Source organism: Arvicola amphibius, chromosome 4, assembly GCF_903992535.2.
Source record: "Arvicola amphibius chromosome 4, mArvAmp1.2, whole genome shotgun sequence".
NCBI classification, from domain to species: domain Eukaryota; kingdom Metazoa; phylum Chordata; class Mammalia; order Rodentia; family Cricetidae; genus Arvicola; species Arvicola amphibius.
Genome location: NC_052050.1, coordinates 51,526,291 through 51,550,446, shown reverse-complemented (window position 1 = coordinate 51,550,446; position 24,156 = coordinate 51,526,291). Strand labels below are relative to the sequence as shown.

Here is a 24,156-nt window from a genome sequence, read left to right as displayed (position 1 = left end):
TTCAGAATGATTTTCTTTTGGGTATGGTGAGAGGAGCCAGTTTCTGCTATATACTCCTAAAGAATCCTAACCAAGGTTTAAGGTCTTCCCTCTTAACCTCTGTGCTCCTGAGGAGGTGGGGTCTGCAGTACTTCACATGGCCCTAACAGAAGGCCTGAGGGGATCTCTGGTACCTCAGAAGGCCCTTACAAAAGCGGTTTCTGGTACCTCAGGTGGCCCTTGCAGATGATAAACTACGCTTGATCAATAAACACCAGACAAATGGAAGTCTCTTCCAACAATGCCCTCTGCTTACCCAGCTGCCGCTTTGCCTCTGCCCACGTGGGCTCATTGCCTCGGAGAATCATGACTGCCTGCATTACCATCTCCACCTGAGCAGGGGGTCTTCCATACGACTTGATCTCACCAATATCCTTCTTGTTCAGAGACTCCAAAGCCTGGAGAAAGGGATTAACAGAGAGAACTGGGCCAGAGTCAACTCAGATAGCAAGACGAGTCCTTCCCGGACACAGAGCCGACTACGATGCCACCTTCTCCTGCCCACAATTCCCCGGTGACTCTGAGGGCAAAGAAGGCTGGCCCCATCCCCACTCCTGGCACCATGTAGCGCCAGCCTCTGGTACCCGCATGGCTTCTTCAAGGGCAGGCAATGCCTCCTCTAGATCCTTCTGGGCATTGTCTGCCAGTGCCTGACACTTGACTTCCTCAATAGCAATCTTCTCACTGTTGGCAGTGACCGCCTAGAGATGAAAAGAAGATAAAGCCTTTGTCTTTGTCTTGAGCAAAGGCGGGGGCGACAGGGCCGATGAGAAGGACGGACAGGAAACCAAGGACGAGGTGAGGAGCAGGGTAACTGATTGGGGCCAGGAAGCCTCTTCCTGGGGACCCTGGCAGAGTGGCGCAGGGGGCAGGACCTCTGACCTTCTGCTGCTCGTCCGCTTCCCGCTTCTGCTGCACGATGATGACCAGATACTCTTCGCACTGCTTCTGGAACTCAGCCACCTTTTTCTTGGCATCCTCCAGCTCCAGGGACATCACTTCTACCTTTTCTCTAGTTTCATCAATCTTAAACAATCCAGTCCGCAGCTTATTGGCTTGGTCCAGCAGCTCTTGCCGTTTTTCTCCGAGAAGCCTGTAGAGGAGCTGGAGGTAAGCTGCGTGTGTGGAGATGCTCTGAGGAAGGAGGTGTCCTCCATAATGGTCCTTCCTCAAACACCGCAGTCTCTCCCTTTCTGTGGCTACTTTCTGCCCTCACTTACGGGCATAGTCTGCTTCCTGCCTTTACATAGCCTGCTCAGGTCTCTATAATTTCCAACAAAGTCTCCACAGGTCTTCTTCTCCCTCTCACTTATTCTCTATATGGCGATGGAAATCAGATTGTTAAGTACCATTCGGACACACTACTTCCTCTACCTGGGGCTCTTTCGGGGACCACATCGTGCAGCAGGCAGCTGGATCGCAATGGTCCAGAAAACATGAACCCACCCAAAGGTGAGCCCCACTGAGCGTCTCCCTCTCTCCATAGGAATCAACGGAAAGACAGTCTTCCTACATATCTGCTTAAAGAGAAGCCAGAAATCTGAATTTTTTAAAAAGAAATATGTGGGTATTTCCTGGACTAAAGGGTTTATCAAAATGATTGGTGGGGCTGGAGACATGGGGCTCAGTGGTTAAGAGCACTGACTGCTCTTCCAGAGGACCCAGGTTCAATTCCCAGCACCCGCACGGCAGCTCACAACTGTATGTAACTCCAGTTCCAAGGGATCTGACACCAATGCACATAAAATAAACTTTAAAAATGATTGGTAAATAGAAAAAGAGGAAATGTTACCCTGTATGTCCAGACACACAGGGCTCACTGATCCAGCACTATAAAACAGTGCCTAGCACACAGTAGGTGCTTAAAAAATACACGTTAAATGGGCAAATTGATGCTATTATCGTTTTTATAAATTGCTTTTTTTTCCAACTTTAATCAAAATACCCAATCCATGTAACTGCAGTGGGTCATGCTTGTGATCCCAGTCCTCGGGAGGCTGAGGCAGAAGGATTGCTGTGGAGGCTACCCTCAGCTACATAGTGAGTTCAGAGCCAGGCTGGGCTACATATGTGAGACACTGTCTGGAAGAAAGTCAAATAAGATAAAATATCCTTTCTAATAAGCCAGCAATAGTGTTCCCCTGACTTCCACAAACCACTCAGCTCAGCCGAGGAACTGACAGACAGACATCTGAAACAGCATGGGACTCAGTCTCACACCTGAAGTGGGGCCCGAGGCCTCAGCCTGTGCGATCTGATTCTAACTCCAAGTAGACAGTTAGAATCAAGCTGAATTGTAGGACACTCAGTCACTGTGTTAGGGAACCGCTTGGTGTGCGGGGAAATCGGCCCACATCGCTGATGTTCAAAGCAAAGTACTGAGTTAGATATGAGAGCAGAAAACACTTCGCTTTTTCTGGGTTTTGTCGGCGCTGCTTGTATTTTTCATTTTGCTTATATTCGTGTGCACACGCATATGGATCTCTATCTCTGGCCCTACTCGCTTGTGTATTTTTAATTTGATTTATTTTTTTGAAACAGGGTCTCACTTTGTAGCCCTGGTTGTCTTAGATCTCACTGTGTAGACCAGAGTAGCCTTGAACTCACAGAGATCCTCCTGCCTCTGCCTCCTGAGAGCTGAAGCAGGAGCCACCACTCCCAGCCTTGTGTATTTTTGAGACAAGATCCTTGTATGTAGCCAGACTGTCCTTGAATTCATAATCCTCCTACGTCAGGCTTCCTAGTGGGGACTTATAGGCGTGTGTCACTATGCCCAGATATTTCATACAATGGCCAGCTAAGGGACACTGGAGGGAGAGAGGGAAGGATTACAAATATTATGGTAAACTCCCAGGTAACTTGCAGTCTGGAAAATATAGAGAACCGTCCCAGTAAATAAGGACAGACAGGGTATGAGGAGGCAGTGGAGCCGTGGGTCCATGATGGCAGGTCTAGCAAAGGCCTTCCCCACAGAAGCCCCTCCTCTCATTAACTTCCCCCTGTGACTCTGCCATCCCACCTGAGTGCCCACACCCTCCAGCCTGTCCCCTTGGCCACATCCTGGCCCTCCTTGTCTCCCGGTTTCCGTACTTTTTATATCCAGACACGAGCTCCAGGTAGTTTGTGGGTGTGACATAGTTGTGTCTCCGCAGTTCCAGCAGCATCTTCTGGGAATACTGAGCCACGGACCAGTGCATGGTGACAAAGATCTGGGCCACTTTCCTGTGGATCTGGGGTGGAAGAAGAGGGTGTGGGTCAGGGGATAGAGGGGAGGTGCAGGTGTGGCCAAAGTGTCAGGAGGGGAGCTCACGTTCTCCTGTGTCCCCAGGTCCACTCCTATCAGGTATTTCTCAGCCACCTCTAGCAAGGCCTCCCGGGGCCACTCTGAGAACCAATTGATGGTCGTGCAGTTCACCAGGGCTGGGTACTGGCGAATCCAGTTCCTAGAGAGAAGGCGAGGGCATTAAATCTCTGCACTGACGCCCTTAGCTTCCTAACACATGCCCAACTGCTTTGCAGAACTGGGGGCCCCATCCTCCCCTCCTGTCTGCTCGTGCAGACTTATCTCCACATACACAGGTCCGCACAACATTTAGAAATGGTCTCCGATCAGAAAGGCCCAGACCCACATTTTGTAGACGTTGATCTTGAGCAAGTATCTAACATACTCAGACATCAGTTTCCTCAGCCTTAGAAAGGGATTAACAGTATATACTAAGGTTGTTGGGAATTTGGTGAGGTAACCCAAGAAGAATGCTTAGCATGGCACCCGTGATAAATACACCATATGCCATAAATTAAAAACAGAAGCAAAACAGTAACCCAGTTTGCCTTGTTCTCTTCATAAGTTTATTTTGGTTTTATTTTTGAATTTTTTATTTATTTTTATTTTATGTGCATTGGTGTTTTGCCAGCATGTATGTCTGTGTGAAGGTGTCAGATCTTGGAGTTACAGACAGTTGTGTCCTGCCCTGTGGGTGCAGGGAATTGAACCCAGGTCCTCTGTAAGAGCAGTCAGTGCTCTTAACCATGGAGCCACCTCTCCAGCTCCCCCCCACACCTTTTTTTTTTTTTTAAAGACAGGGTCTCACATGCAGCCCTGGCTATGTTGGTTCTTGCTATGTAACCCAGGCTGGCTTCAAATTTGCAGCAATCTTCTTGTTTTAGCCACCCGAGTTCTGAGATTATAGGTGTGCACTGTCTTGCCCAACCTCCTCCTCCTAGATCTGATTGTCCTAAAATATCTACTTATACCAAGAATGAATAAAAAAATTGTTATGTATACATACTATGCAATTCTATTTATCCTCTAATGAATACGGTACAATATGGATTAAACTGGAGGACATTATAGAAGTGAAATCAGCAAGCTGCTGTTCCACTTGTCAAAAGCTGCCAAATTCAGAGATGAAAAGCAGAAAGGAAGTTTCTGAAAGCTGGGGGTGGGGAGTCACTCTCTGCTGGGTAAATGGGCTCTAGTGGGCTGTTCCAGACCAATATGGGCACATAACCTAACTATGGACCTGTGGAGGGAGTCACATGGACACCCTAACAGGCAGCGTCACCTGAAGGGGTCTCCCACTGGGCTTAGGCACAGCACGATGTGCAGGTTGTTCCGCACGCGCTCAATGAGGTAGGCGAAGAGGCTGTCGGAGGATTCTGATATCTGCTCTGCCCGGGCCTGGTCTATGATCTGGTTCTGGATCTGGACAAAAGCCACAGTGAGTCAGAGCACTCACTGCAGAGTGAGCCAGACAGCAGGTTAGGCTGGCGGACTGAGGCCTTGGGGGGGGGGGGGGAATGAATGGTGAGAGGTGACCCTTCAGCCTCACAGGGTCTGATCTGATGGTTGGGGAAGGCACAGAAACAGACGTGGAATCTGTGGGTTTTGATGATTGTTAGAAAAGTCAAAGAACCGACTTAGTACTGAAGGAACTGTACCTCTTCAAATTCGTCAGATTTGTAGAGATTGGGGACTTCGCCAGAGCTAAGGATGTTGTTGATGTCTTCTAGGAAGGATTCATCAGCAATTTGGGTGTCCACGAAAAGGAAGGACGTGGTCTTGAGCTCCACCCCCGCCTGGCGATACAGCCGCTTGATATCTGGCCAAACCAGAGAAAGACAAAGGCAAAGACTTCCTTCACACTCACCATCCTCGTCCTCCGCGCTTCAGGACCCTCCCTTAGCCCATAAGCACCCACAGGACCCACGCCACCATCCTATGCTGGGCACACAGTGGCCAGGGGCATCTCACCACCTGGCATGGCAGTCACTCAGGCAGCTCACCCTCCATTCTAAAACCTCTAACCTCTTCCAGTTCAGGAATCCAGGCCTACCATCTCGGAACTCCTGTTTGCGATAGTGTTTGGTGACCTCGATCTGGAACGTGTTGTACTCGCAGATGGAAGAGGCCAAGCGGGCCAGACTCTGCCGTCCACTGCCCCCAATCCCCACCAAGAGCATGTTGCCTCGAGGCTGTCCAATCACCCGCACGATCCGCGTGACTGGGGAGTGGGGTGGGGGCAATGCACTGGGTGAGCAATCCCAACCAACTTCCAGGCCCTAGGTTGGGGACCAAAACCTCTGAGGCTGAAGCAGGAGTCAAGTAAGAGGGAAGAGGTTGGTGCCCAAGCTCTGGTGGTGATTCAGCATTAGCCTTCACCTGGCCCACTAAACACCCTTGTGATAGGTGTGGTAGCGTAGGCCTGAACTACCAGGGAGATATAGGCGGGAGGGTCACAAGCTGAGACCAGCTTACTCTAAATACCAATTTCCAAGCCAGCTAGGGCTATGCAGAAAGACCCTGTCTCAAAAACAAAAGTGAATAAATAAACAGACTTCATTGGTAAAAGAACATGTTGGACCAGAAATGAAAACGACTCTAGAGCTTGACTTGGGAGTGCCCTTTGCAGGGCACTGCGGGTGGGAGGAGGGAAGGGCCCAGAGTAGCCAGCACTCACTGTGTTCGATGGCCTCTCGGAAGAGCACCAGCTGCATTGGCACCACAGAGGGGGAAAGATTGTACTCGTTTAGGGCTGTTTCCATGGCTGTCTTCAAGACTGTCAGATCTACCAGGTCTTCATAGACCTTGGGCTCCTTCATGAAGTCCCCTAGGCCATGGGAGAAAAGCATCAGAGTCCCCAACGCCTGGTCCTCCCAGAGGTCCCTTCGGGCCATTAGCATTGGGAATCCATGCCCTGGCCTTCTAAACCCAACCTCCTAAGACCCAAAGCAGTCGCAGCTCTTGACTCACCAAAGATAGGAGAACGTTTGTTGGGGCAGAGGTTATGAAATGTGAGGTCAAAGAAGGTGCCGAGTTTGTCACTTAATATGCCCACGAAGGCTTCCATGTCCGTTGCATCAACCAGTCTGTCTGAGAAGACTCTGTTGAGAAATAGGTGGGGAGGGACTTAGGGCTAAAGAGGAGAACAGCCCTGGGGAAGGGAAAGTCAGCCAGAGGTGAAGGCAGGGGTTGGCAGGCAGCCAGGGAAGTGCATCTGACCAGGGCGCAAGGACACATCACCTGAAACACTCATGGATCCAGAGTCTGGTGATGCTGGACTTGGTATCATGGAAGTCCTTGTTGGCTCTAAGCATGCCCTGAAAAACCTGGAAAATTGGAGCAGTGACTGGGTAAGAGGCAGAAAGAGATCCTTTGTCAATCTGGAGGAGAGCAGAAAGCATGGCTGTACGCCATCTCAGGAGAGGGGTGACTGGCGTGTGCTTTGCTGTGGAATTCTATTTTTGGTTTTTAAAGATTAAAAATTAATTATGTGGGGCTGGAGAAATGGCTTAGAGGTTAAGAGCACTGGCTGCTCTTCCAGAGGTTCTGAGTTAAATTCCCAGCACCCACATGGTGGCTCACAACCACCTATAATGAGATCTGGTGCCCTCTTCTGGTGTGTAGACATACAGGTAGACAGAACATGGTATATATACATAATAATAAATCTTAAAAAACTTGTGTGTATGTATGTATATCTGTGTCTGTGTGACATATGTGCAGAAACCCACAGTGGCCAGGAAAAAGGCACTGAGCTCTCCAGAGCTGGAGTTACTGGTGGTTATGAGCCACTCAACACGGGCGCCAGGAACAAACTCGGCCTCTGCAAAAACGGAAAGTGCACTGGACATAGTGGCGCATGCCTTTAATCCCAGGATCCAGAGGCAGAGGCAGAGGCAGGCGGATCTCTGTGAGTTCGAGGCCAGCCTGGTCTACAGAGCAGAGTTCCAGGACAGCCAAAGCTACACAGAGAAACCCTGTCTCAAAAATCAAACAAACAAAACAAACAAACAAACAAACAAACAAACCGAGGAAGAGGAAGCAGTAGCAGCAGGGGCTACAGAGGCTGCACAACGTCAAAGTGCAGAGGTCGGAACAACGCTGACCTTGGAGATGTCCCGGAGGTTGAACAGGTAATGGATCTTAGCGGGAGTGGGCAGGAAGCGCTGCACCACCGTGTTGTACACATCCAAAGTGGCCTCTGTCACCACGTTCCCTATGGGCTTTACCTCCTCTTCAAAGTCCTGAAGCTTCTGGTTGATCATGGTGCCAAATATGCGGATGATCTGAGATTCCTGGAAAGAGACCTCAGACTCACTTTCCAGGGCTCCTGGGCCCGCAGCCAGGGCCAGGGTGAGGCAAACACAGGGTTCCCTCATGGCAGAACTGAAGAAGCATTAATTAAACAAACAAAAACACTACTGAGAAATATTTTTTATGAAAAATATCCATAATAAACAAACATTCTAAATAGAGACGGGCCGGTGCCATTGGTTCGTCCTTCACCCCGGGCTTCACTGTGGCTCAGTAGTGCACTGTATGGATCTTGCATGTGGAATTTTGGTATCTTGTTCATGGAGAACTTTTTACATTACTTTTTTTTTTAAAGTTAACTTTATGTATCTGTATGTGGGCATGTGCATGCCTGCCACAGCACACGTGTGGAGATTATAGGCCAATCTGTGCAAGATGGCTCTTTCCTCTCACCACACAGACCCCAGGGATAGGGCTCAGGCTGTAAGGCTTGGCGGCAGGTGCCTTTACCTACTTGACTTAATTTTATTTTAATTAATTAATTCTGTTTTTGCTTTTTTGAGACAGGGTTTCTCTGTAGCTATGGAGTCAGTCCTGGAACTTGCTCTGTAGACCAGGCTGGCCTCGAACTCACAGAGATCCGCCTGCCTCTGCCTCCCTAGTGCCACCACTGCCCAGCTTTGACTTAATTTTAATTTGAAGAAAATATTTAAGAACCAGGTGTAGCGATACATGCCTAGAAATGTGGCATTTGGGAGGCTGAGGTAGAAAGGGTTGAGTTTTAAAGCCACCTTGGCCTACATTTAATGCAACCTTGTCTCAAAAACGAAGAAAAGACTATTTCTTCTGCTGCGTTTTATTTGGCCTTGGCTTTCAATCCCCTTAAACTTGCACTCACCTCCCCCTCCCCCTGGCACTGCTTTGGCTGTTGGCTTTATAAGATCCACCTTCCTGAGTTTGCTTCCACCCATCTCTGTCCACGGAGACCACAAGCTCCACATTCCAGAGCCAGCAGGCCACACTTGAAAACCCAGCAGCTGTCCTGGCTCAGATGCCAAGACTTCCCCAGAGGGCCCACCTCTGCTTGTCCACAGCTCCCTGAAAGCAACTCTGCTCTGCTCCCTCATTCCATGGGCCTGGGATGGTTTTGCCTGGTACAGTCCCTGTCCCCATCCCCCAGCCCACCCACACCCCCCCCATGGCCTCACAGTGGGGAAGGTCATGTTGATAATGTTGAATCGACTCTGCAGCCTCGGGGAGATAACAGTCCGTCCACCCCCTGGAGGGCCCATGGCAGCCATCAGGAACATGTCCTAGAGAGCAGAGACAAAGATGGGGGAGACACAGTAGGATGAAGAGAGACGGAAACAGTGATAATGTTTCATGACAGCTATGTCAGAGGACCCTGAATGTTTCTAAAAGAAACAGTCCGTGTCCGAGGTGCTAGATGCTTTAGTCACCCTGATCTGATCATTACACATCTATATCACATTTACACTAATTTACACAATTAATATTGCACATATTAAAACATTAAGCTGACTGGGCACGGTGGCGCGTGTCTCAAATCCCTGAACTCAGAGGCAGAGCCAGGAGAATCTCTGTGAGTTCAAGAGACCAGCCTGGACTACAGAGCAAGTTCCAGGACAGCCAGAAACATAACATAGAAAGACCCTGTCTTTAAGAAAAGAAAGGAAAAGAAGAAGAGAGAAAGTCCAGTAAGAGAGTCATAATCCCACAAGAGGAGAGCGAGGACAGAAGGGAGATGTCTGGGCTCTGGGTGGGGGTTACAGCAAGCATGGGAAAAGGAGAAGAGTCTGTGAACACGGTGTAAAGACCTGGCTCTGAGGACTTTGCTGACATGTGGGTGAGCAGAGTAGGCCTGGAGGCCAAGAGACATGGAGAACAAACCTCTCAGGTCACCAAGTGGAGGACAGACACAGTGAAAAGAGTTATAATGGGGGTCAGCAACTCAGAAGCCAGATGTATGGACCCCTAGGAAGGGACAGTACATTCCTGCGTAGGGAGGAGCCCTAGGGCCCAGGGGAGCGGAGACTGGGCCCACCTAGCATTGGAAAGAACAGTCTCAGGTGCTTACACGAATGTGCTTGATGCTCTGCTTCAGACGATCATACCAGAAGCCATAGTCAATCCAGAGGCGTATCAGCTCCAGGGGTGGCTGGGACCCAAACATGTCCTTAGCAGGCATGTTTAGGTCATCCATAAAGGTGATCATGCTTTTGCCCCCAAATGGCACGTACACACCCTTGGTTCGCTTCTCCACTCTGCTCTCAATGATGCTCTGCACGTTGTTCGATGTAGTCTGGTGGGAGGGAAGGCACAGCGCAGACGTGAGGGTCCCCAGAGAAACAAGGGACCATGATGTAGTCTGGTGGGAGGGAGGGCACAGCGCAGACGTAAGGGTCCCCAGAGAAACAAGAGACCATGAAGGCCTGTCAGCCGAGCACCTGAGTTCCAGGAGAGAGCGGATGGCGAGGGGCTGGAGTTCCAGCCCCTGACTTACCTGTGCAGACATGTTGACAATGAGCACTGACCACTGGCTGGAGGGCAAGGACTGCAGAACACTCTGGGCTATGGAGGTCTTTCCAGTTCCTACAGGACCCACCAGTAAGACGGGATTCTGGTTGGCCACCAAGGTGCTGACTAGATAGTTGTATCGGACGGTATCAACAGTAGGTACCATGATCTTATAGAAAGGCGCGCTAGGGAAGAAAGGAATGGCGGCTGTCTTAGGACCACTTGGTGGCCCCAGCTTAGCTCTCACTTCCTTCTTCCAGTGCCACCATGGTCTACTCACCTGACCGGCCCTCTAGGTCCTGGAGCTGTGGCATTCTCCTTGAAGGCCCTGTCCCGAGTCCCCTAGACCTTACTTCCTCAACCCAGTCATCTCTTCCCTGGAGTTGGCTTTCTCCTTTCTCAGGTCACCCTGGCTTCTGGCCCCATCACCCTTGACGTCTCTGCCACCAACTGCAGGACCAAGCCCTTCGCAAACCCCAGGCCCTGCTCTCACTTTGGAGGATAACGCCAACTCTTAGGGAGCTTCTCCTCAAATGATGTCCAAGTCCGCATCTTGGGGTTCACGAAGTATTCATACACTGTGTCCTAAGGAAAGAAGGTGAGTCATGCTACCAGACTTCCTTCCGCTCTCACCAGGCAGAGGCAGGGCCTGCGGACTGACCGGGGGAAGATGAGAGTGGCAGCAAAGTGGGAAGCCAGGCAGAGTCTGAAGACCAGCAGTGCCTCTCAAGTCCCAGAAACACAGGACATGCGGGGCAGCTAGCTTTAAGAGCCCTGACCTTATTGGGAAAAGAGCCCTCGATTTCCCGAAGGTAGCTGTCAATCTTCTTGCGTCCATCCTCATCCACAGAGGCACACACAGACCAGATCATGCTGAACACAAATGTCATCTCCACCATAAAGGCATAGTTATCAGTGTCGGCTGGGTTCACCTGGGCAGAGAAGAGAAGAGGTTCAGGAGTCCAGCGTGCTGAACTTGCCTTAAAATAATTTTCATTCCTCAAGATACAGAAGCCGCGCCTATAGGAGACAAAAGGATCTATTCTAGCAGATTACCACGAAGGCAGAAACCCTACCTTCTCTCCTGGTTCTGTGTGGGAACACGTGACTGTTTTCCAGATGTTGTGTTCATCTACAACCTACTCGCGGATTTGAGTTAAATCTGGGACTCTACATCACTGCCTTTGCTCAGAGCTGCCTCTAGGCTAAGTCTTAAGAACACAATGTCATCTGGCCACCCCAGGCCCGCCCTGGAGAGCACTCACGGGTGTTCAACTGAGTGTTCAAGGAGACAGGCATGTGGTGACCTGTTTGTAATTGGAAATGACCTAAACATCTACCCGTAGAGGAAGGGAAGTAAAACACAAGGATTAACATGGACGTGCACCTGCACATTGCAATACTCAACTCAACGTCACGCTTTCGCTTTGACAAGCATGTTGCATGTATCAACATTCATTTCTTGGTTTTTTTTGTTCATTTGTTTTGTTTCTGAGCCCCGGCTGTCCCGGGACTCGCTATGTAGAACAGGCTGGTCTCACATTTACGGGGCTCATCTGTGTCTGACTCCTAAAAGCTGAGATGTAGGGCACGCACTATCACGCCACACCATAGTCTATTTCCAGAACAGGACAACATCTATGCGTATTTGTGGGGCCTTATGTCAATAAGAGTTTTTGTTTGTTTGATTAGGTGTTTTGTTTGTTTGTTTGTTTGTTTTTTGTCTTGTTTTGTTTCTTTGTTTTGGGACAAGGTCTCCCTGCACAGCCCAGGCTGGCCTGCAGTTCCCTGTGTAGACCCAGGAGGCTTTGCACCACTGGTTTTGAGCACCTTTAGTGCAGCTAAAATGATACAAACACACTTCAGTAGTTACTTCTGTGATGGGAAAAGCCTGCTGTGATGGCTCAGGTCTGCAATCCCAACACAGAGACGGCAAAAGGACCAAAGTTCAAGGCCATACAGCCAGATCCTGTCTTTAAAAAGGGAAAGAAATATCTAACTTTTAAAAAGAAACTAAACTCAATGATTACTTACAAAATTAAAATTTAGTTTTGGAGCCGGGTGATGGTGGCCCATGCCTTTAATCCCAGCACTCGGGAGGCAGAAGCAGGCGGATCTCTGTGAGTTCCAGGACAGCCAGGGCTGTTACACAGAGAAACCCTGTCTCAAAAAACCAAAACCAACCAAACAAAAATTATCCAGGTGCAACTGCTCACATCGACAATCAACACACGAGGGTGGCAGAGTCAGGAGGATCCCTGGGGCTTGCTGGCTGGACAGTCTAGCCAAACCAGGAAGTTCCAGGTTCAGTGAGAGATCTTGCCTCAGAAAACAAAAATAAGACAAGGGAAGATGAAGACACCTGATGCTGACTTCTGTCTCCACATGCACATGCGCACATGCGCACACATGCTCATGAATATGTACATGCCAAATACAATAATAGTAAGCTTAGTCAGGCATGATGGCATACACCTTTGTCAGAAGGATCCAAGCTGCCAGCACGACATAGTGAGACCCTGTCTCAAAACAAAATTAAGTTCAAATCATTCCAGCTCAATAGTGAACACATCCTACATGGTCTCCCTTCCCGGCCTGAGGGGTCCATGACTGATGCTGTTTGTTGTTCTGGGAGTAGGCATGGAGCCCAGAGGGCTGCCTGACTCCATGTGTGGGAAACAGCCCGCCAACTCAGCATCTTCCCGCCATCTCTGACATATCACAGAGGCACAGCCACTCTTGGTAACAGATTCTGGACAGTGATGCTTGGAACTGCAGATAAATCTGCACATGCTTCTAATCCCAGGGCTGAGAGGCAGAGGCTTGTCATTAGTCTGAGGCTCGCCAGGACTGCACAGAGAATACAATACAGAGACAGGATTGTAGGATTCTATCCAGTGTGGAATGATAGACTTGGCCTTGTAACAATCCTCAATCATCAAAATATAGACAGGAAAGGCGGTTGAGGATCTCTGGCCTGTTAGATGAGCCAGGGACTCTGCAGTCAGAGGCCTTAACACTCCCCTGGAGCCCGCAGCAGTCAGCAGCCCCATCCACCACAGCCATGTGTGGCGAGAAGGCAGGGATAAAAACTTTCGTAGACGTGTTGGAAGAGACACGCGATAGGACTTAGTGGAGCATGCTACTCAGGCAGTGGATAAGTATAACCCTGGTACTGCAAGCCACACCTTTCTCTTTCTTTCCTTTCCTCTCTCTCTCTCTCTCTCTCTCTCTCTCTCTCTCTCTCTCTCTCTCTCTCTCTCTTTCTTTTTTGAGACAGAGTCTCTCTACATAGCCCTGGCTATCCTGGAATTCACAAAGTAGACCAGGCTAGCCTTGACCTCACAGAGCTCCACCTGCTTCTGCCTTCTGAGTGCTGAGATTAAAGGCACGTCCCAGTACACCTGGCTCGTTTTTCTTTCTTAAGTGGTTTTTGTTCTTTTGTTTTGAGGCAGGGTCTCACTGTATAGTGCAAGCTGTCCTTGAACTCAATTTACAAGCCAGGCTGGCCTAGAATCCGTGATCCTCCTACTTGGGCTTCATAAGTCTGTAATTCCAGGTGTGCGCCACTATTCCTAGCCATGACGAATAACTCACAGTGTCAGGGATCTTAACGGCTGTTCATTATATAATCCTAGTTTTGTTACCTGGTAACATCGTTAAAAATAATGCAAAGTATTTCTAAAGCAACAATTTAATCTCAACAACAAGAATTTTTTTTAGCCTTTCCTCCCCAATTCTAAATGGAACAAAAATTTTTCTGAACTATCAGTTCACCTGGAATTTTCTAGAACTTCTCATCAGAAATGGTATACCGAGAAATATTAGCCGTGTTTTCAAAGGACAAAAAAAAAAAAAAGCCAAGGAGTGGAATATGAGTAGGAACTACAGGAAGACCCCTCTTGAGCTGGTCACGCATCGTTTCTTCCTTCCTTTTCCTTCTGTCCTGTGAATATGAGGCAGGTCTCTGCCGCTGAGTTTTCTACTAGCCCTTGTGTCATTTAATTCCGAATTCCTAGTCTGAACTTTCAGCTTAGTAAATGTTCAAGCTTGTGTATCTATTCCTTTATTCACATTCACACACACACACACACACCCCTCCCCACCCTCAGGGTCAGGCTGAAGCCTCTCCTTTAAGTTCCCGGTTCAAATTCTTGTTGAAAGGGAAGGTGTCCAGGTGGAGTAGCGAGCACCCCTCCCCTGCCCTGCCCTGCCCTGCCCCGCCCCGCCCCGCCCCCTCTCCTTACCCCGTTCTCTGGTGTGGCCAGCACGGAGTAGAGCTTACAGAGGGAGATGATGCCGCTGTACTCGGGGACAGGCACGAGCTCATTGCAGTTATCCTTTTTGAAGTTCAGAATCTTGTTGATGAACTTTTCAAACATGCGCTGAAGGGGCTCTACTTCCGTCTGGGTGTGACAGGAAGAGATGCTCTGCTTTGTCCACTGCTGTTTACTCTGGGCCACCCTAGTCACTTCTCCTCGATTCCCTTTTTACCTTTGGCCGCTTGTCCAGCCATGACTGAACATACGGCTTCCAGCCCAGGTCAACATAGTCAGTGTAGACCATCCCACAGCGAGAAACCGTGGCTGGAGAGGCCACTGCCAGGTTCTCCACTTCAAACAAGAGAGACACCTAAAGATACAGACTGTGGTCAGAACCTCATCATCTACAGCACATCCAGAGTATAAAAACACTCTAGAATTCAACATATATATATGGAGAAAGAGAGAGAGAGAGAGAGAGAGAGAGAGAGAGAGAGATTCTCTGGAGCCTGTCCTGGAACTAGCTCTTGTAGACCAGGCTGACCTTGAACTCACAGAGATCCTCCTGCCTCTGCCTTCTAGTGCAGGGATTAAAGGTTTGCGCTACCACTGCACCCAGCATGACATGAAGTTTATAAAAAGCTGCTTTCTGTGGTAGTTTGAATGAAGAATGGACCCCACACGTTCATGTATTTGAGTGTTTAGTCACCAGAGAGTGGCACTATGTTAGGAAGGATGGCCTTGTTGAAGTAGGCATAGCCTCACTGAAGGAAGTACCACTGGGAGGAATGGGCTTTGAGGTTTCAGAAGCCCACCCCAGACTCTGTCCCTCTGCCCCTCTGCCTTTGGAGCAAGATGCAGCATTCTCAGCTCCAGCTCCAGCGTCGGCCTGCATGCCGCTGTACTCTACCGTGATGAAGACGGACTGAACCTCTGAAACTGTAAGCGAGTTCCCCAATTAAATGGTTTTTCTTATACTAGTTGCCTGGTTCCTGGTGTCTCGTCACAGCAATAGAACAGAGATTCAGACACTTTCTACAAGAAATTAGAGCTTATTCAAAATTATCAGATAAAAAAATCACTCCCTGGCTTGCATGGAAGGAAAGAGTGGTGGCAGATGCCTATAACATGGCATTTGGGAGGCAGAGGTAGGAGACTCAGGAGTCAAGGCTATCCTTAGCTACCTAGCAAATTCAAGGCTAGCCTAGGTTATGTGAGATGCCATCTAAAATGAAAGAGAAGGGGAGGGGAAGGAGAGAGAGAGGGATGAAGCGAGCAGAAATTAAAGGGGAAAGGTGGGTGTGACGTCCCAGGAGATCACACCTCATGGGCCGGAGGAAATGAAGCAGAGGACAGCCTGAGTCTATACAGTGATTTCTAGACACAAAGCTCTTGCTGTACAACTGTTCCATGGTAGCCATGGTGCCCCGTCTCCCGTGGCCTAGGTAAGCTCTCCTCCCCCGAGCCCACCTGCAGCCTAGAAAAGCATTCACTCTGAGCTGTCCCAGAATCCCCATCTTTGTCTCAGCTCCCCGCCCATCCCCACCGCCTCCTACAGGGCTCTGAGATTCCCCAGCAGGCATCAGCACCTGCTCAGGCATTGAGATGCGCTCTCCATTGATGAGGGTCAGCACTTTATTATCGTCCATGACAGAGTTCATGCTCTCGATCCACAGCGTGTCCACAGGGCCATCAAAAAGGATCCATTTCTCATCTGGCTTCTCATCTTAACGCAGGCAGTGGATAAGGAAACAGAGACTTCCCTCCCCCCTCCTCTCCACCTCTCCTTTCTCTCTTTCTCCCTCTCCTCCCTTGTCCTTCCGTGTTTTAAGGCATTTCCTAGGCATCTTTCACCTTTGCTGGTGCTTCCTGTGCCCAGGGTCCCCACTCTCTCGGGAGCTGCTGGCATCTCCACTCGCCCACCTGACCCACTGGGTACCTGCACATGCGGCCCGCATGACACTAGACAAGATGCCGTCTGTCCACTCATTGGTGCTGAGGTCATATTCTCCATACAGTTCCCCTAAGGACAGTGCCTTCGGGTTCAAAGGGAACTCCTGAAAATGACACCAGAAGGGACTTCTGAGGTTCTGGCAGCCAAAACTCCCACTGCCCCTGCCCCTTATGCCAATCCTATCTCTTAACTCCTGCACTAGTCCCTGCCGGCTCCTCTCTCCCGGGTCTCCACGGGTCCAGCCGGCCCCTCTCAGCACCTGCCAGCCATGTCAGTGCCCCACTGCGTACTCTAACAATGTTGAAGTTGGGATCTCCAGCACGGCACAGAGACGTCAGGGAGGCCTGCAGGATTTTCCAGGACGTGGTCTTGCTACTGCCAGTGCCACCCACAATCATGGTGGAGTGGCGGGAGTTCTTGGTTTCATATAACTGCAAAACCTTGGTGAGGGTAAACTGTGTGATCTGCAGGCCCATTTCTCGGATCTCCTGCTCAATGGTGTCCCGCAGCTGAGAAAGGCAGAAGAAAACGTCTGAGTGGTCCGAGGGACTTGCAAACACCCTTCAGTGACTGGGGACAAATGATGCCAAGGTCTTTGCACTCAAACCCCATCGTTAATTCACTGAGCACTGGCTGGTGGCAGAGGTGAGATACTGAGTGGTAGGGTGCTAGTCTGGAATATGCAAGGCTCTGGGTTTGAGCCTCACTACCAAGGAATGAAGATGGCAGGAGGGAGTGGGGGAGGAGGGAAAGAGAGAGAGAGGGAGGGAAGGAAGGAAAAAAGGCAGGCAGGCAGGCTGGCTCATTAGAGCTGGGGAGGCAGCTACATGGGTACCAGCATCTGTTACTCAACCATGGGGCCCCGAATCTAGACCCACAGCACCCACACAGAAGTCTGCGCACGGCTGGACATGAACCTGCAGCTCCAAAGCTATGGCAGAATGAAGACTTTGGGGCTTGATCATTGGGCCTTGCTGGTGACCAGTCATGCACTAGGGGCAGTGGGAGACCCTGTCTCCAAGGAATAAGGTAAAGAGTGACAGATCAGGCCAGCCTGTGTCCTTTTATGACCACTGTGTGTGTATACCCATGCACACACACCACACACATACACACATGTACACACAAATGTGCACACATACACACACACTCACAGGAGAGCAAAAGACATCGGGCTCTAAAGTCGTCAGCCTGGTTTCTTAGTTTTCAGCTTTGTAGTTTTGAGTAGTTTTTTCCTCAGGAATTCATCAGTCTCCTCATATGTACAATGTCTAGTGGAGCTCTACGTAGTTTTTAGCATTATTCAACAAATATTTATTGAACCTCTAGGACAATGTGTAGAGATACAGTTGGGAGCGAAGTAATTTTACCACGCCGGAAGACCTCACTGTCCTGGGCCGGAGAGATGGCTCAGCAGTTAAGAGCACTGACTGCTCTTCCGGAGGACCTGGATTTAGTTCCCAGCACCCACACGGCAGCTCACAACCATCTATAACTCCAGTTCTGGGGATTCTACATTTTCTTCCGGTCTTTGTGACCAGCATGCACAGGTACACAAGTATACAAGCAAACAAAATATCACCGTACATAACAATAAATTAATTTTAAAAAGAATCACATAAAGTACTTCTAGACCATACAAAGCTGCGAGACATATGAAGTGTGTTATCTCCTTAACTAGATTCTTCCAATGCTAACATCCATGTAACTGAGCTCGCCAGAAAGAAGTAACATAGAATCTACGCCCAGGAATCTTGGTGGTTGCTTCATCTGTTCTGTTTCTCAGACAGTCTTACTCTATAGCACAGTGACCCTCTGGCCTCCGTCTCTCGGGAGATTACAGGTATATTTTTATACACATTGGTCATTTTATCATTATGCAATGTTCTCCTTTACTTTTTGTTTATTTGTTTCTGATTTTGTTTGTCAAGACCAGGTTTCTCCGTGTAACAGATCTGGCTGTCCTGGAACTCACTCTGTAGACCAGGCTGACCTTGAATTCACAGAGATCTCTGCCTGCCTCTGCCTCCTGAATTTTGCCATTAAAGGTTTGCTCCACCACCGCCTGGCTTCTCTTCTACTTTTTTTTTAAACTTATTTTTATTTTATGTTCATTGGTGTTTTGCCTGCATGTATATCTGTGTGACAGTATCAGAAGCCCCGGAACTGTGAAGTTACAGACAGGTGTGAGTTGCCATGTAGGTGCTGGGAATTGAACGTGGGTCCTCTGGACGAGCAGTCAGTGCTCTTAACTGCTGAGCCATCTCTCCAGGCCGTCTCCTCTACTTTTTAATATTGTTTCTTTCCAAAGGTCTATTTGCTTTAGGGATGGCAAGACGGTGTAGAGGCTAAAGGCATTTGATATGGGGAAGGAGAGAACCCAGTCCACAAGGCTGTCCTCTGGCGCCCACACACGCGCTATGGCGGATTCGTGAATTACATGGCTAGGGTTTCTATATGTCCTGTGTGTGCTCGAGAGAAATGGATGTTTTTTGATTAGGGAGTGAAATCTCTTTAAATACGAATCGATTCAAAGGTGCCTGTCGTGCTGCTGAAATCGCCCGTGACAGCGATTTGTGGTCAGCCTGACCTGCTTACTGAGAGGTAGATAGATTGCCATGTGATTGTCTATGTCTCCTTACCATTCAGCTGATTCAGCTTTAGTTCTTTTGAGTCTATTATTAAGTACATCCAAATTAGATCTGTTTTATCTTCCTGGTGACTCAAACGTTTTATTATCACGAAGTGACCCTCTATTTCCAGGAAAGTTCTTTGCCTTAAAAGCTATGCTGTCATGGTGAGTGGATAGCCGGCCGATCTTCTCTTGGATTCTCGGTCTTTGTCTTTCAGTCTCAGGTGTGTGTCCGGTAAACACTGCCAAGTATTAGCATAAGGATGTGGACTTTTCTTCCAGACTGTTTGGTTTTCCCCAAGGACTCTAACAATTACTGTGGCTTTTGTTCACATGCTTTCTTTTCTTTTCTTTTTTTTTTGTGTTTGTTTTTGTTTTTTCAAGATTGGGTTTCTCAGTAGCTGTGGAGCCTGTCCTGGAACTCGCTGTGTAGACCAGGCTGGCCTCGAACTCCCAAGAGCCTGTCTCTGCCTCCCGAGTGCTGGGATTAAAGGTGTGTGCCATCACCACCTGGCTGTTTCTACCTTTGAAATTATTGGAATATTATCTTGCCTAGATTTTCTTTTGAATCCTATCTCTTCCTCCCTTTGTCTGATGTTGTCTCGGCCATAGTCCTTTCTTAATGACATTTCATTAGAATTTCATTTTCTGATACTCCTGATAGTCGCTCATTTGTTTCGGTCTGGGTGGGTAGCCCAGGCTGAGTTCCACTGTCTACAGGTGTGTCCACTGCTCCCCAGCTGTGACAGCCAGTAATGGCTTGTTTGTTTTCTGTTTGCTATGCTTTCCGCCCTAGGCTATTTTCTCCAAATTGGCTCATTCCTTTTGTGGGAGAACTCTGGCCCTCCAGGTAACCAAGTCCTAAGTAGGTAGTACTGCCAGCCAGATAAGGATGCACCCATCCCCCCCCCCATTGATTTTGCTCTGTGTGTGTGTGGGGGGGGTGGGGGTGGGAAGTCAGCCTGACTATTATCACTTTTTCTGAATCTCCTACCCATAGAGTGACTCCTGCCATGGGCATGAAAGGCAGATGCCCTCTCCTCTATTTCTGTGATGGATTGTAGGTCACATGTTGACTAAGCTTGCTTCCTTGGGTCACAAGCCCAGCCCTTTTCTCAGAGACCCGTAAAAAGTGGACACCTTGATACTCTCCTTCAGAACACTCACCACCTTGTCTGCTGTCCTGCATTTAAACAGATCCCTTGCCTGAGGAATGAGACTCAGGGTCCCCACTCTTTCCTCCTCCCTCCCACTTCTAACACCTTCTATTGGTGAGCTTTGGTTTTCTGCGCGCGTGTGTGCGTGCGTGTGTGTGTAATGATTATTGTACAGCCCAGGCTGTCCTCAGATTCCGTATATAGCCAAGGGTGGCCTTGTATTTCTGATTGTCCCTCTACTCCCAAGTTCTCCTTAAGACTGTAGAAGACGAGAAAATGGAGGCTCCGCGGTGGGCGTGGCTCCTAGACATGATCAGAGCAGCCCTGCAGTCCCTCTGGGGCCTTCCCACACGTTTCAGTCATTCCTCTTGAGTCAGAAGAATTCCCCAGAGAATCCTTCCACTCCCTGTTGTTTATGCTGAGAGAGATGACAGAAAGCAGGAGGTCTGAGCATCCAGTCTGCAAATGTCCCCTCAGTCAAAGCGGCTCCCTCTTACTCACACCCCGGCTGCTCCCGTCAGGCCCTTTTATCTTCCAGTCCTCTACCCAGCAGGGGAGGCAGAGTCAGCCGGGTCATTAAGATGTCAGATCTTAGAGATACTACTGCTTACAACTGCTTTCCCCCTCCCCCCAGATGAGTCTTGTTACAGAACTCTGGCTGGCTTCAAACTTCCAATGTAGACCAGGCTAATCGCAAACTTGCAGGGATCCTCCTGCTTCTACTTTCTGATGCTGGGACTAGAGGTGTGTACCTCCACATCTGGCTGAGATCTAACTATTGAGACGGTTGCCTCAAACACCCTTCTTACTCTACTGCGCTACCCTGCCCACCCTTGCCTAGATGCCACAAATGTCAAACTGAAATTGCCACCCCACTGCCCCACTTCCAGACCTCTCGGGGTGGGGCTAAAGCCTCCTGTGGGCTAGCTCCCTCCATCTTCCTTTGCCCTCTGGATGAGATGCGCTCACCTTAGAAGCCAGTCTTTAGCACGGTTGCCGCCAAGTGGTACAACTGACTTTCCTTAGCTGGAAGTCCTCTGTCTCTCCACTGAGGGTTTTAGCTTTATATTTTAAATAAAGATGTATTTATTGTTTTGATGTGTATGCACGTGTCTGCATGAGTTTATGTACACCACATATACATGCAGGAGATTATGAGAGGTAACAGAATCCGCCTCATGGGCGCTGAGAACCCAAGCTGGGTCCTCTGCAAGGACAGCAAGTGCCGTCTCTCCAGCCCTGAAATTCTACATTTTTTTTTTATTATTTTTTTGGTTTTTCGAGACAGGGTTTCCCTGTAGTTTCTAGAGCCTGTCCTGGAACTAGCTCTTGTAGACCAGGCTGGCCTCGAACTCAGAGATCCGCCTGCCTCTGCCTCCCGAGTGCTGGGATTAAAGGCGTGCGCCACCACCGCCCGGCTAATTCTACATTTTTTTTAAGAACTGTGTAGTGTCTTCCTGCCACCAGCTCCAGACCATGTTGAGATGGCAGACATGCACGAGCATGCCTCGATGTTTCTACATACTCTCCTCACGCTTTCCGAGGCAGTTTGCTATCATCTCTCCTTCCCGGCTCACAGCTCTGCTCTCAGCTCCTTGAGAAAACATTAAAGACAGCCATCTGGGGGCTGTAGAGATGGCTCAGTGGTTATGAGCATTGCCTGCTCTTCCAAAGGTCCTGAGTTCAATTCCCGGCAACCACATGGTGGCTCACAACCATCTGTAATGAGGTCTGGTGCCCTTTTCTGGCCTGCAGACATACACACAGACAGAATATTGTATACATAACAAATAAATAAATATTTAAAAAAAGACAGCCATCTGTAAAGTTTCTCTTAGCGTGCCATATCTGATGATTACAGGAGTGGCTTCCACTCTGCTTGCTGGTCCTTCCTTTTCCAGCTTCTGGCCCTGAATCGGGCTTGCCTTGCCCTCTGGGCTCTGTGGCTCATTTGCTTTGTAATTCCTCTTCTGGACCTGAGCCAGGCTCCATTCCTCCTGAAGTCATTTCCCTTTGCTTCTGCTAGTCACCTGGGGGCACTGACAACCTGCCGACCAAGCAGGACGCTAAGCTTGGGATTTTAAATTACACAGTAGGATAAAATGACAACCATCAACAGTGTGAGGCTGAGCTGAAGAACCCTCTCCCATCACCAAGGCTCAGACAAGCACATTTCTCTCCGTGTTCCTGTTGACTGAGGGTGTGGCCCTGTGGAGCGAGGCTTCCATAGCTTGGAGCTTTCCGTTCCACCTCCAGACTTGGGCTGCTTTCCTTCCTATCTTTCTCTGGCGCCTTAGATTGACAAAATTCTCATGGAAAACACCAGTACTGGAGCCTGCTTGCCTCTCAAAGTCTCCGCGCCAAGGCCCCTGGAATTCTTGCCGTTTTAGCGACTCACTATAAAGGATGTTGCTGTTGTTGTTTTAACATTTTAGCAGCTGCAGTGAAGAGATAGCTCCCTGTGTGTGGACCAAGAGCACAGAAAGGAGAGCTCTTGTAGCTTCCGCACCTCCTCCATTCCTCTGCACTCACCTACCACACAGCTCTCAGGAGGGGGGGCTCTCTTCCACCATGAGGACAGGAGAACTGGGGGGAGGACTGAGGGACAGCGCCAAGACAGCTGAGGTTTCAGTCGCTTCAAGGATTTGTTGAGTAGAAAGAAGTAACTTGAGCCTGAAGTGGTGACTCACAGGGAGGCAGAGACAGGCCAATCTCTGAGAATATGAGGCCAGCCTGGTCTGTATAGGGAGTTCCAGGTCAGCCAGCCAGGGCTATGTAGATAGATAGATAGATAGATAGATAGATAGATAGATAGATAGATAGATAGATAGATAGAGCGATAGATAGAGCAGGTAAGGTGAGCTGGGAAGCCTGTAGAACAGAGTCGGAGAGGAAGTTGTAAGTGTGGGTTCAAGGAGGAGCCAACTGTGTCACTAGTGGGCGACAGAAGCTCAGGGCATCTCACTTCCTGTTCCCAGATGCACAGTTACGCATGAGATCAGGGAACTTATTAAAGAATAAATAAACCAGGTGGTGGTGATGCACGCCTTTAATCCCAGCTCTCGGGAGGCAGAGGCAGGCAGATCTCTGCAAATCTCTCTGAGTTTGAGGCCAGTCTGATCTATAGAGTGACTTCCAGGACAGGCAGGCATCAAAGTTACACAAAGAAACCTGCCTCAAAAAACAAAACAAAACCAAAAAACAAAAAAAGAATAAATAAATACTGTGCCAGCAAGAAGGCCGTGGCTCAGTGAGTAAAGACACGTGCAGCCTTGCCTGATTATCTGAGTTTGATCCCCAGAACCCACCTGGAGGAAGGGGGGAACTCACTCCTGTAAGTTGTCCTATGACCCCCCCCCATAAACACGCACAAAAGCACATACCTTGCCGTAGTCTATGACTGGCAGCTCAATGCTGGGGAAAAGGTCCTGCACAATGGCATTGAACAACGGGACATCCACTGATGTCAGCTTGGCGATATTCATGTCCCTCATGGAGAGCAGCAGAACCTGTGTGGGGAAGGGTGAGACCTAACAACAGTGGCTAGGCCAGAGCTGGTCCTGGGTAACACAACAGGGACAACACAGGGGCCAAACATGAGGTGGAGGGGTCAGGTGGGGCGGGCAGGTGCTGGTGGAATAACTCTTTCTGGAGGAGGAAAAGAAAGACTCTGAAAACCATCATGAAGACACCTTCAGACTAGTGAGGATGGAGACTAGGTCCAAGGGCCCCGAGTTGGGCTAACCTCTTCATCAGATAAATCCGGCTGCAGGCGGCGCTTCTTGCCAGCATAGCGTAGGAGGGAGGTGAGGGCGCGCAGGCCGAAGTCATAATGGTCCTGCCGCGAGAGCTGCTGCACTGCCAGCGAGTACAGGGTGTACACCTTCTTGGCCAGGATCTGGGAACCGTGTACAGATGACAACAGTTCAGCTCCCACAAGTCCCCCTTTTCATCTGGGGACAGTTACAGCCACAAGAATCTAGGTCAGGGACCTGAAGCATCTAGAAGGAGCTCTGGACAATGCTAGGAGATCTGTG

General features: G+C 49.3%; 1 protein-coding gene across 1 annotated transcript in view; it reads right to left on the bottom strand.

Moving 5' to 3' along the window:
• Window positions 1-24,156, bottom strand: part of Dnah2 (dynein axonemal heavy chain 2) — a 120,617-nt gene that overhangs the window by 25,089 nt on the left and 71,372 nt on the right. The window contains 24 exon segments of the mRNA XM_038325396.1: window positions 296-437; window positions 624-740; window positions 922-1,132; window positions 3,130-3,269; window positions 3,350-3,482; window positions 4,605-4,744; window positions 4,981-5,141; window positions 5,376-5,543; window positions 6,000-6,149; window positions 6,293-6,423; window positions 6,563-6,648; window positions 7,429-7,617; window positions 8,785-8,889; window positions 9,675-9,899; window positions 10,101-10,299; window positions 10,608-10,699; window positions 10,894-11,046; window positions 14,362-14,520; window positions 14,609-14,746; window positions 15,966-16,102; window positions 16,316-16,433; window positions 16,621-16,839; window positions 23,503-23,628; window positions 23,865-24,017. Of these exon segments, the coding sequence (XP_038181324.1) occupies window positions 296-437; window positions 624-740; window positions 922-1,132; window positions 3,130-3,269; window positions 3,350-3,482; window positions 4,605-4,744; window positions 4,981-5,141; window positions 5,376-5,543; window positions 6,000-6,149; window positions 6,293-6,423; window positions 6,563-6,648; window positions 7,429-7,617; window positions 8,785-8,889; window positions 9,675-9,899; window positions 10,101-10,299; window positions 10,608-10,699; window positions 10,894-11,046; window positions 14,362-14,520; window positions 14,609-14,746; window positions 15,966-16,102; window positions 16,316-16,433; window positions 16,621-16,839; window positions 23,503-23,628; window positions 23,865-24,017 (3,592 nt within the window).